Source organism: Filicampus tigris, chromosome 3, assembly GCF_054856515.1.
Source record: "Filicampus tigris isolate MCC_2025a chromosome 3, RoL_Ftig_1.0, whole genome shotgun sequence".
Taxonomy (NCBI): Eukaryota; Metazoa; Chordata; class Actinopteri; order Syngnathiformes; family Syngnathidae; genus Filicampus; species Filicampus tigris.
The window spans coordinates 19,442,006-19,454,156 of NC_141219.1; the positions used below are offsets into that span (position 1 = coordinate 19,442,006).

Below are 12,151 nucleotides of genomic sequence, written 5' to 3' on the forward strand. Positions count from 1 at the left end.
TTCAGTATGCTGTATGCATGAGTACGGGTCAACCGAACCTCTCATGGGAATGCAGGAAACAGAAAATGAAACACTTAAACTTGATAAATACATACTGTAGTTAAACTGTCCAAAAATGCGGACCATTCAAGAAGCACAATTACTGAGAAAGGTTTTTTTTATATTCTCCAAAAATCATGGGATATTTTGGAGAATAACTTTCCCTCACTTTCAAGCCAACAATCAGTACAACAGATCAACAGGTAACCTTCTCTGAGTTAAACACTTCTAGTTCATCTGCTCACAGGAAGCGCATACAAATAGGGACAGACCGCACTCCAACCCCAATTGGCCTTATCGTGGTCCAGCCTGCTCTAACAAGAAATGTTACTGCCTTACAGTAGATGAACAAATTGTGGTGAGGGTACATAAGCAGGCTTTCGAGCACACAGCAGTACGGCATGTGACTGTATCACTAGACCAAAAGCAAAGGTTACAAAGCCCATTTGTAAAAATGGGCCTCTGTGGACTAGTTTCACATGAAATGCTTCTCTCTTTCATACCGTCACCTTGTCTCTACATGCCCAAAGAGGGCTGTTCTTCTTATTGATCTTCTTTCAACTCCTTGCTAAGGCACCATTTCTCTGAAAATGATTTATAGTCATGGAGTGAACAGCTAGCTTCTTAATTGTGTTTTCTGGCTCCAAGGGAACAGAAAATAATCCTTATACATAACAAATTAGAGTGGAACCTCCAAACTTGAACTCCCCAGTGGTACAATTTGAGTTCAACCAACATTTCCTGGAAAAAATAAGCCTCAAAAGTCAAATAAGTTCATGTGACTCGCACAAGATTTGCTGCCATCTCAAGTCACTTCAGTTTAGTGAGCAAATGTGTTTTCCTTTTTTCTCTTCTGTGTTTTTTTGCACTGCGACAACAGAAAGGTATCACGGGTGGCAAAAAGACAAAATGATAGAACCAGAAAGAGAACTTACGGCAGCATGGAAAAATATCTCGCAGCTCACTACAATCTGAGCAATCGGCAATTTAATATAAATTACATACACGACATAATTTGGCCAAGTAGATGCCATTTTAAACTGGTGATTGCGTAAAAAGCTAAAACAATACCTACTGTATAAATAGTTCCTTAGGCTGCGGACACACAAAGACCATCAGATTTTGCACTTTCCCGGCCAAGGACGTCAAACATCTGATTATAATATGGTTTGTAAAATTATCCTATAAGACTATCCTTTGGCCTGAAGTGTGTTAAAGGTGGATTTGTCCCGAATGTCGGGTCAGACCGACAATCTTAAATATTAAACGTGTTCAACATTTACAACCATGTGTGTGGTGAAAGCAGACTAGACTCGAGCCATTTGACTTGGTGGACTGTGATGTGAACGGAATGTAGCCAATCAAAGAAGTACCCTGACTGACGAACAAGGAAGCAGTGGTAAAGAAAAGAAAAGATGTCATTTTTTGGTACAATAGTTGGTTCCCCAGATAGCAGGAAGTAGTTTCCAATGCAAGTCTTTTCTTGTCGGCACCGTCATCTTGCAACGCACTCCTGCCTCTGGTCCTCTTCGGAAACATGGGCGCATACCTGGAAATGTCTGCTCGTCTTGGTGTTTGTGGTAGCATGTGTGATCACGGGAGCGCTCTGCCTCAGAGGACTGGTTTCTAGACCAGGGGTGGAACAGAATCGTTATGTGTGTGGTGTTCTGTGTTGAGATTATTGGATCATACCACACAATATGACCAAAAGTCCTTATGTGTGTGGTATGTCACAGATAGATGAAAAATCTTTTAAGATTTGAAAAGTCCTTGTGTGTTTACCAAGCCTCCGTGGCATTATAACCTTCCTGTTCCCTTGCCATTATGTGTCTGAAATACGTCTTTGAACTAAAATTAGTTTGGATAAATTTAACAGTGGTTAACTTATTTTCATGACTACATTCAAGAATATTAAAATGTTGATGAAAATAGTGTGTCAATAAGATCTGCATCTCTCGAACATTTTAGAATCAAGTATGCCACCGACTACCCCACTGACTAATCGAGTAATAAGATTAAAATTGATTTTGCATGATCATCAACAAAATGTGCACATTAGGTGCAGGTTTTACCAATCTTGGGGTCACCATCTACATTGTAATATCATAATCATGTCAGGTGAGTGGCTGACTGTTAACTGGCTAACTGTTAGGCAGCCTACATGCATTGTTTAGTTTATTACCAATTGTTCGATAGATCAACTGAAATGAAAATGCACCATTGGATGTGTCTGTCCTTGACCACTTGTGGGGGCATTACGACACGCTCTAACAAGTGCTAGTAGGAGGCTATAATAGAAAATTAGCTAACATTGTTTTTATTACTCTGTGTTGGTGATCATAGACGTGATGATGTACGCCAGTTCTGCTTTGCTAATCTTTTTTACACTCCCAAGTATGAAATGACTCGTTCGTGTATAGAATAGAATAATACCTGCGATGCATCAGGCAGAGGTTTTACTTCCAATCTGTTGGTAATCGATTTATTGTTGCAGAGACTTTCGAGAGTTATTAAAGCGAAATCAACCCAAACATATTTTTTTCAAGAATATGTTTCCAGCAGGCCCAGTAGTTGAAACACGGCACTCTGATTAATAGTGCAATATGAGTTAAGCAGCAAAATCCACCAGTTTTTAGCCATGCCAGGAGCGGCCATTTTGTCACTTCTGTTGACTGAAAATGACATCACAACTACCCAGGGAGGGTTCAGGGAACGACCAATCACAGCTGGCCTGTTTTCTAAAGCTGAGCCGTGATTGGTCATTAACTGAGCCCTCCCTGGGTAGTTGGGATGTCAACAGAAGTGACAAAATGGCCGCCCCCAGAGATGGCTGAAAACGAGTGGATTAACTCTTACTCCACAAACGCAATATTTATCAAAATGCCTTGTTTCAACTAGTGGGCTTGCATAGAACATATTCTTGAAAAAAATATGTTTGGGTTGATTTACCCTTTAAGGATTTTTCGGACAATGACAGATAATCTTACAACAAATAAATTGACTTTGCTAAAGTGAACTAAAATCGTACTAAATGAAACAACTTTGAAGTGTCATAGATTGTGTTCGACTTTGTACTTCAATAATAACACCACAGAGCCTGTGCAGATATTGGAGCAAGAGAGTAAATGAAAAAATGGACAGATATCTTAAAATATGTGAGACCTAAGTATGATTGCATCAAAGAGGGGCACACATGCATGTGAAGTATAAATCCAGTCGAGGTCGACAAAAATGGTCAAGTGATGTGCCCGAAGCAGATCAAACAACATCTAGTAACATTTCTTTGGTAAAAGCAACCAAGTGACACGCTCACACACACCCACTCACACACACACTACCCCACATGCAGTCTCCAATGTGAGTCACGCTTTCCCGTACTTAGAGGCTTCCTCCCTCAAAGGCGTTGCATTAAACAACATTGTGCTCCCCGTTTGTCAGATGACTCAATGATGTGTCATCCCGCTGCTATCTCAGCTTGAAACAACTGCTTGGCATCCGGGTGGCCAAAAGGACTCGCCACTCTTTAGCTTCGCGCGACATCCTCTTTTGTACACTAACTCGCCCCCAAATCCCTGCCTCAGCACTATGTCTCTGTTTTTCTTCCTCTGACTGGCTGGGGCGTGGCATGCAAGCACTCTAAATTATTAGTAATCTTGTTTACTTATGCTATCACATTGAGATCTTATATCGAGATCCAGACTTATTACATTTGTTCCACTGCTAAATTAACTTATGCTGTACATTGAAGAGTTTCTTTGACATTGTATTTAATTGCATGCACATCAGTACCAAATTGCAGGTGTCTGTGATACCTTGTCAAAACTACCACTGCAAATTACAACCACGATAACATTGACATACTTGACTAATTAATACTTCTTTGACCGTGTAAGTCAAAAATGAAGATTATGATCGACTTTTTATACTTGCATTGCATCTCACGATATAACACACTGTATATATCATAACATACGTTAAATAATTAAAATTAAATGTTAAATGAAGCTATAATTAAATGTAAGAATATTTATTTATATGAATTATTACATGTTTACATTATTGTGGTACAATGGTGCTGGAACAGATTCATGGCATTTCCATTTGTTCCAATAAGGACGTATAACGATAAATATAGATATGAGTATTTTAAGTTACAAGCGTAGCCACGGAACAAATTAAACTTGGAAGTCAAAGCACCACCAGATATTAATACTGTATAATGTTTACATTATTATTATTATTATTATTATTATTATTATTATTATTATTATTATCATCATTATTATTTATATTATTAATATAATTATTATTTTGATTTTCTTTTTTTTTTTCTATTTCTTTCTAGAAGCGAACAATTTTGAAAAATAATCTACCGGTAATTGCGGGGTTTTTTTCCCATCGATATTGTGATTGACATTTTATATGTGATTCTTTTTTTCCAAGGTCCTCTTCCCATGTATTTTTTAAACAAATACAAGCAATAAATTAATCTGTATTACAATGTCAGATTTATTATGCATAAATATTTTGGTCTCATAGATAAGTCTTGCGCTAAAATAAACGCAAATAAACCATGAATTAATATGATAGACAGTTTATTTATATACTTCAATTTGAGTTGTTAACTTGCTAAACACTATGACTTGCACTCTTTAAAACGTTAACCACAACCACTCCACAAAATTCTACAGAACAAGTGTGGCGTAAGCATAAGTCAGTAAGTCATAAGTCAAATAACAACAATAATGCAAATTTGTGCTTTGACCAATTCAACGTTTCCTGTTCCATGAATCAGTTATATGAAAACGTGGACTGCACTTCTTAAAAGGTAAGTCAAACCAAACATATTTTTTTCAAGAATATGTTCTATGCAAACCCACTAGTTGAAACAAGGCATTCTGATAAATATTGCGTTAATGAGACAATTGAGTGTGGTATACATACACTGCATGATGAATGCGGTCAATAGATCAACGCGATGCTTAAAAGCTACGACAAGAAAACACAATGCTTAAAAGCTATGACATAAAACACACGCTAAAAGTATTTCTGAGGCAATGAAAAAGTCAAATATGACTCAATAAAAACGAAAATAGTAAGTGCTCATCGCTTTTAACCGAACGTATGACAGGTAGGACAAAGAGTTACAAAATTCCCGCGAAAACACTTATCGGCGTTGTGCGCATGCGTGCGCAATAGGGCTGCCATGATTAGTCGACTAATCACGACGACGTCGAGGATCAAAATCGTCGACAATTAATTTTAAACGCGTCATTGATTTATACATTTATTTATTTGGCACATTATTTTTCTTTCGGGAATGCCGCTTCTCCCGCTGGCTGCTCCTGCGATTTGCCGCGATTTATATATTATCCGATTAGTCGACTAATCGTGACTACTGTTAGTGATTAGTCGACTAGCAAAATAATCGTTTCTGGCAGCCCTAGTGCGCAAGCGCACTGGGCATTGGTAGGACGTCTCGCTGGGTAGGAAGGAATTTCAGAACATCGGTACATTGCGCTGTTGATCTGAATTTGATTAATTGTTCAGCCCTACTGTCCATCAATCAATTGTTCAAGTGCACCTAATGATGTTGCCTGTCTGTCAAGGTCATTTTGCGTGAAATAATAGCATAAATATCCTACACTGAGGGATACCAATTTGTCAAATTCTCTTTCTGTGTTCTGTTCATTTTGAAAACAGTACAAAACTTTCAGCATGTCATGAAATGAATACTGAATGTCTGTTACGTACTCTATATTTTTGGCAAAACAATAAACACACTGCCAAGATTCTGACACCCACACCCACACACACACCCACGTTCCACTGATTCAGGAAGCAGGTCAAATTTTTCCATCCAAATCTAGGAGGTCCTACATGTACGTGCAGCAACAGTTGAGTGACTTCCTTTGCCAAATGGCCAAATTCCACATGGTCCATGACTATTAACGTCATCCCACCCAGAATGTCCCATACCGCTCCCACCTCCCGCCCAAACTCTGCGCAGTTCTAGGGGAAAGCCTCGACTTCAGGAGCAGCTGTTAGGTCTTCTCCCCTGGCAGGAGAGCTCGGAAGAGGTTGTACGCTTCCTCATGCTGTCAACATGTCCGCGTCGCTCACTTTTACAGCGTCGTTTACGCCAGAGGAGCACGAGGGCGGATGAACTCATCCCAAACACACATTGGGCTCAGAACCTCATGGCAGTCATAATGCGATTTCCTTCTCAAATCATATCATGCGAGAAATCTCTGGGCAAGGGTGTCAGGTCTTGCTGACACGATAAGATACTGGATTTAATAATTGCATGACACAACCACTATTTTTTTTTTTTTTATGCAATGAAACAAAAGCACCTCAAGTCAAATAATTGAATAATTTGTAATACAAACATTACTTTTCAAACAAAACTTTAGCCGAGGCACAGTCCATACATAAATGCATGAATTAAACTGAATACATTTTATTACCATTTATAGCACCTTCTGAATATTTTTGTCAAAACCAACACAACATCAAGTTGCAATTGTTTTAATAGAAAAACTTTGTTAACACACATTCTGGACCAACCCATGTTGAATAAAATCTAATACTATGGTGTTCTCTGCATATTCGTGATTCACACATATATAAATACTTTTTTTGACCCTATCATCCATTTTTTGCTGAAAAAATACTCGGGCCAAAGCACTGTCTGATATAAAAATGATGCTTTTATCACCATTTAGTGGCGTCTTGCTGCCAAGGGACAATGTTGAAGTCAGGTGAGGAGCTCCTTTCAGGAAGGTCATAGTCCTGTCTGATAGAAAAGCGTGCTTTGTCATCATCTTGTGCCAACTGTAGCAAATTACAAATCGTTTTGAGTTATTTCATCAAATGAAAATTCAACAACAAAATGTGCCTATAATGTGCAGGTGTTACTGTTGTCCACTTGGTGTCGCAATCCTCACATTTCACACTATGGGCCCTATTTTTGTTCTGGGCGCAGTATAACCGCACTCATAGGTGGATTTTTTTTTATTTTATTTTGCTAGAATTTGTGCCATGAAATATGAGTGTAATGGGACGTTCGCACCTTTGTGCATCATTGTGGGGTAAAACGTAGTGTTTTCCCGGCCAATCCTCGCAGCATATCTTCATTTGCATGGAAATCAGGGCGCTAAGTAGTGCACGCCCGGCTATGCCGTGCTTGTACATTGTGGAAACAGAAATTAGACTCGTTGGAGTTCGTGCATGACATCGGCACGTAAATTGCAATATCTCCTCATTCGGATGACGTAGTCGGTGTGTGACGCGCAATTGGAAACTGACTGTGTGAGACACCCACCCCACCCCACACAAATACCCCATAGTGACGTGGGTGCTATTAAAATATTTTTAAGATGGTAATGATTGTAATTCGTTCAATTAATTCATTTCTTCAATGATTCACAGGGATTGTCCCATGCTATTGTCATATTTATGAATGAAATATGATGACAACCACCATGCACGTCTGTGGAGCGCCGAATCTGTCTGCCTGCGCCTCGATTAAATACACCAAAATCGCGTTAGACCACCTGCACTGCAAAATAGACCATCTTTTGTCCAGTCTAAGATTTAATCTACATTTTGTCACCAAATTGCAAGATACACTGGGGCACTATCTGACACTTCCAGCATGTGTACACCCCGCCGAATCACAACATGGGGGGAAATGGTTAGGAATTAGCTCGTGCTAACTTTTACACTGTTCTTTAAAAGCGCCCTATGAGTGGGGCGGTAGGGTCAGTGGTCTACAGCAAGAATCTGGGCCACAGCTATCTGATCCCTTTTTACTTGGTATGCATTTAATGAGCTTTTTGAACCCTCATTAGACACAACGCCCCCTCACACCAACACACATTCACCAGAAGCTTTTCACCCCCACCCTGAAACGTGTGCCAGCCCACCATTGTCTGACAGTGTGGAGACATGCAGCTGCCTGCAGTTTAGTCTCTTGGAAGCAAGAGCCAGGCATCAGTTATACAGTACTAAGGGACACACACACACACACTGAAAAGGGCAAAGCTTGTCATGTTACGTGTATGTGTGTGTATTTTTATGAATGGTGGGGGTAATGAAACGGCCATGATGAGGGCCAGGAAGGTCAAACAAGGCTGCTTAAGTCTGCAAAGTGTTGGAATACGACCAGCAGGGCGCAACATGAATGTAACATTTAGTAAGTACTGGTTGTAAAGTTCTACGTCTGTTCTCATTGGAGAGGTGGGTGGTCTCCAGGAACAATAGGGGGTCCACAAAATCTTGCATTTTATGGAAGTCACATGAACTTAAAAGTTAATCATCTTTTCTTGGACACTTTGTGCTGCTGCCTGCTTACTTGCAATCAGTCAAGCAAGACAAATTTGCCCCTCCTGTGTGCTTGAGCATATTTCTCATGTGATTTATCTGTGGACTTTTTTCTTCTCTCTGGCTACTACCATGATGTTCTTCTTGCGGCAAAGTTGGGGGGTGGGGTGGCAAAAGGCAACTACAGGGCAACTTTTGCCGTGTGTGTTCTTGGTTCACTTACTGTATAATGTAGCTTGAAAGCATAAATCAGTGGTGTGAAGTACAAATACGAATAACAAAGAACAAATATTTTGTTACTGTACTCAAGTAGATCAGTCCAGTGACTGCACTTTGAGTATTTATTTTTTCTGACAACTCTTCGCTTTTACTACCAATATTTAAAATAGGCCTGTTACTCTATTCAACTTCAGGGAATGACGACACCACATAAAAAAGACGTAAATAGAGCAAGGTAAAGTTAACATGGAGGAAGGTGAGCCAGGGAGCATTAACAATGACAACAACAGATTCAGAGAAGCAAATTTTTTCTCATCCATAGCCTTATTTAACATAATTTTTTTGATGTTGTCAGTAAAACCTAACAAAAACACGACCTTCTGGTGCAAAAAATAGCAGTCTGATATGAAAAAAGATACAACTAGAGTATTTTTCAGTTGTTATTGTGAGCTAATTTAGCAAATTTTGTTAGTCAGATCACAAACTTTAACAATGGTATGGCAACACGTTACAATAGCATGTCCAATATTTTTTGTTCATTTTTACTACAAGCCCTATGCAAATAAGTGTTTTTCTCCAGTGAAATTATCAAAACAGGTATTGTATGAAAAATGGTGGTGTTTTTTGGAGGTGCTGTAAAGGATTAAGGCATTTCTATTAATTCAATCAATTGAGAAAGTTAATTCATACAAGCTTTTTCACAGAACGAATTAAACTCAGTACTACAAATTCAACTTTTAGGGTAAACTATTTTACAAAAAAAATACTCTATTATATTCTATAAATGGAATATTTTACCCCAAAAATTAAAAAAAAAAAATGTATGGGCTGTAATAAATTCATGACATTTCTATTCATGTCATTGGGGAAATGTATTTGATATGAGAGTAAAGTCTATAATATAATTTAGTATATATATATATATATATATATATATATATATATATATATAGACATACATATATATATACATACATACATACCTGTATACATACATACACACATATATATATACATACAGACGTATGTACATATATACATGTATACATATACATATATATACATATACATACATATATGCATAGTATATATTTATTTTTTATTTTTTTTAAACAGTCTTTTCCCCACAATTATCTGTACTTGTACCTAAGCACAGCGTGTGAGACTTTTGCCACCTCTGCTTCAAATCAACTTCCCCTTTTCTTTGAACGAAGTGCAAAGTAGCCGGGGATGTCCCAGGCGTCGACGCATTGGATCAGCTAGCCATGCCTCTTAAAAGATCCAAAATAAGCCTTTGAATCTCTCAAAACAAACAATCCAACGCTAAGTTGCTGCAGGCCTCTGCAAAGTCGCGGCGAAGAAAACAAACCCTCCCGGTGCCCGCTTCACGGGGCTCCGTCCGGCCTCTCTCCGTGTTTTGGGCACCCAAAGAGGGAGGGAGTGCAGCCTCACTGACCTGAATAAACTGGATCGTCAGGGCCGATTTGCCCACTCCGCCGCCTCCGACCACGACCAACCGGTACTTCTCTTGCACCGAGCCGTCCTTCCAGCCTGCCATCGAGGACACTTCTCCGCCACCGCCTTCGCCACACCAAGCCCCACTTTTCTCCTCTTCAACCAGGGAGGCCTTACGCAGTCTGGAGAGAGACAGAGACGGTCCCCACAGAAAGATGCCGGAACGAGCTCGTCGAAGGCGAGGAGGAGCACGGAGGAGTCCCGGAGGTAGCTACGGGCGCCGGTCCATACGTGTGACCGTGTTTGAAGCTCGACCACACTGGCTGACTGCCTGCCTCAGCCTGCGACGCTCAACAAGATGTGGAGACCGGAGAAGTGATCGTCAGCTGGTGCGGTACCCGCGTCTGTCGGTAGGGGGCTCCCCGCCTGCATATAATTGCACACGCGGAAGCGCGTGCACGGGCACTCCTGTATGCAGCCTTGTACTAACTTGAGGCTTATGTCACGCACTCACATTAGCTGTCCACAATCATCAGTCTGCACCTGACTCTTGTGTGGGGGGGGGGAAGACTCTGGTAAAAGTACTGATTCAACTCGTAAGACGTACAAACTTTGAAATGTACTCAAGCACAAAAACTACAGATATTGCATTGGTGGCAAGAGTAGTCACACCGCCATGTAGTAGTAGAATTAGAAGTACAGATTCTCTCTCTACTACAACACGCCTGATTGAAATGATAAGATCATCAGCGTGCTCTGTAGAAGTCTGAAACGATCCTGATCATTTGAGTCAGGTGTGTTGGAGTAGGGAGATATCCAAAACAGGCAGGGTTTTCGAGGAACAGTTCCCTACCCCTGCTTTACAATGTATACATGTATTAATAAATAAATAAATGATAAAAATACACTAATAAATAGGCTGGTAAAAGGTGAAGTACTTCATCAACTCTTAAGTAAAAGGTTTTTTTTACGTACAGAATGTGAAATATACAAAGTAAAAACACAGATGTTGCTGTCATTTCTATACAGTACCCATTTTGATAACTTGGAACAATGTAGAAAAGAAAGGAAAAAACAACTTCCTCTTCCTTGCATACAAAATACACCGTACCTTGACTTAAGAGTTGAATTAGCTCAATTTACCCCTGAATAAAATAAAATTTCCCAGTTAAAAAGAATTGAAATGCCATTCCTGCAAAAACATCATTATTTTTTTACGAAGAAAACAGCACGACATTGTATAAAAAAACAATGAAAAATAATAATATAGAATGTAAAGAAATACATCAAATAAATATACATAGACTATATGTGTCAGTGCCAGTGTCGGTGTCAATGTCAGTGCATCTGCATGTTAGTTATCATGCAGATGCACTGACCTTAAAGTACTACTTGTGTTTTCCATCTCTGAGCCTCACTTTCTGGGATATTTTTGCAGAAGGTGATGAAGCCTGTTTTCATGGGTGCGGCAATCTTCGAAATAGATTTCAGCCCGGTGTTGCACTGATGAATCAAGTAAAATCCTGAATCGTGGACTGCCCCTATATATCAAATTGAAACAAAACATGCGCTGTACTGTCAGATTCCACATTGCTGCCCCATAACTGTTTAACATTTATATTAAATATTTTGAGCATCACTCCCACACTTCCACTGATGATGAAGTTTATAGGCAGTGCATGTGTAACCTCAGGCATGTCAACAATGCCCATTTGACAAATCTGACAAAACCTCAGGACACTTGCTGTGTCCGCTGAGGACCGTGACGCCATCTAGTGCCACTAGACCGCCGTGTGGAGCCTGAGGCGAACGCAGATCATCTCAGTCCGAGCGAGTTATTTTGTGGTAACAGAAATGACAGACTTTCTTGCAGGTGAGTGACCACTGACGAGGATATGAGGTCTGTATTTCATGTTATCACTGTGGATTTCAGGGCCCTGACAAGGAGAATTTTCACATCAGCCTTACACTGTGCAACATATCAGGTATGCGAGGAATTCCAATTACAGCAGGGAGTTAGTTCCACAGCTATGCAGCTTCAGCCTGGAGTCCCTTCACTTGAGACTGAACACATCTCTTTGAAATCAAATCACCTTATCTTAATTGAATC

At 39.8% G+C, this 12,151-nt stretch overlaps 1 protein-coding gene across 1 annotated transcript in view; it reads right to left on the minus strand.

Annotated features, from left to right (window-relative positions):
• rras2 (RAS related 2) overlaps positions 1-10,524 on the minus strand; it is a 37,136-nt gene extending 26,612 nt beyond the window's left edge. Inside the window, exon 1 of the mRNA XM_086025611.1 lies at positions 10,043-10,524. Within this exon, the coding sequence (XP_085881737.1) occupies positions 10,043-10,144 (102 nt within the window). The 5' untranslated portion in view covers positions 10,145-10,524. The remainder of the gene's footprint in view (positions 1-10,042) is intronic.
• Between the last annotated feature and the right edge of the window lie 1,627 nt (positions 10,525-12,151).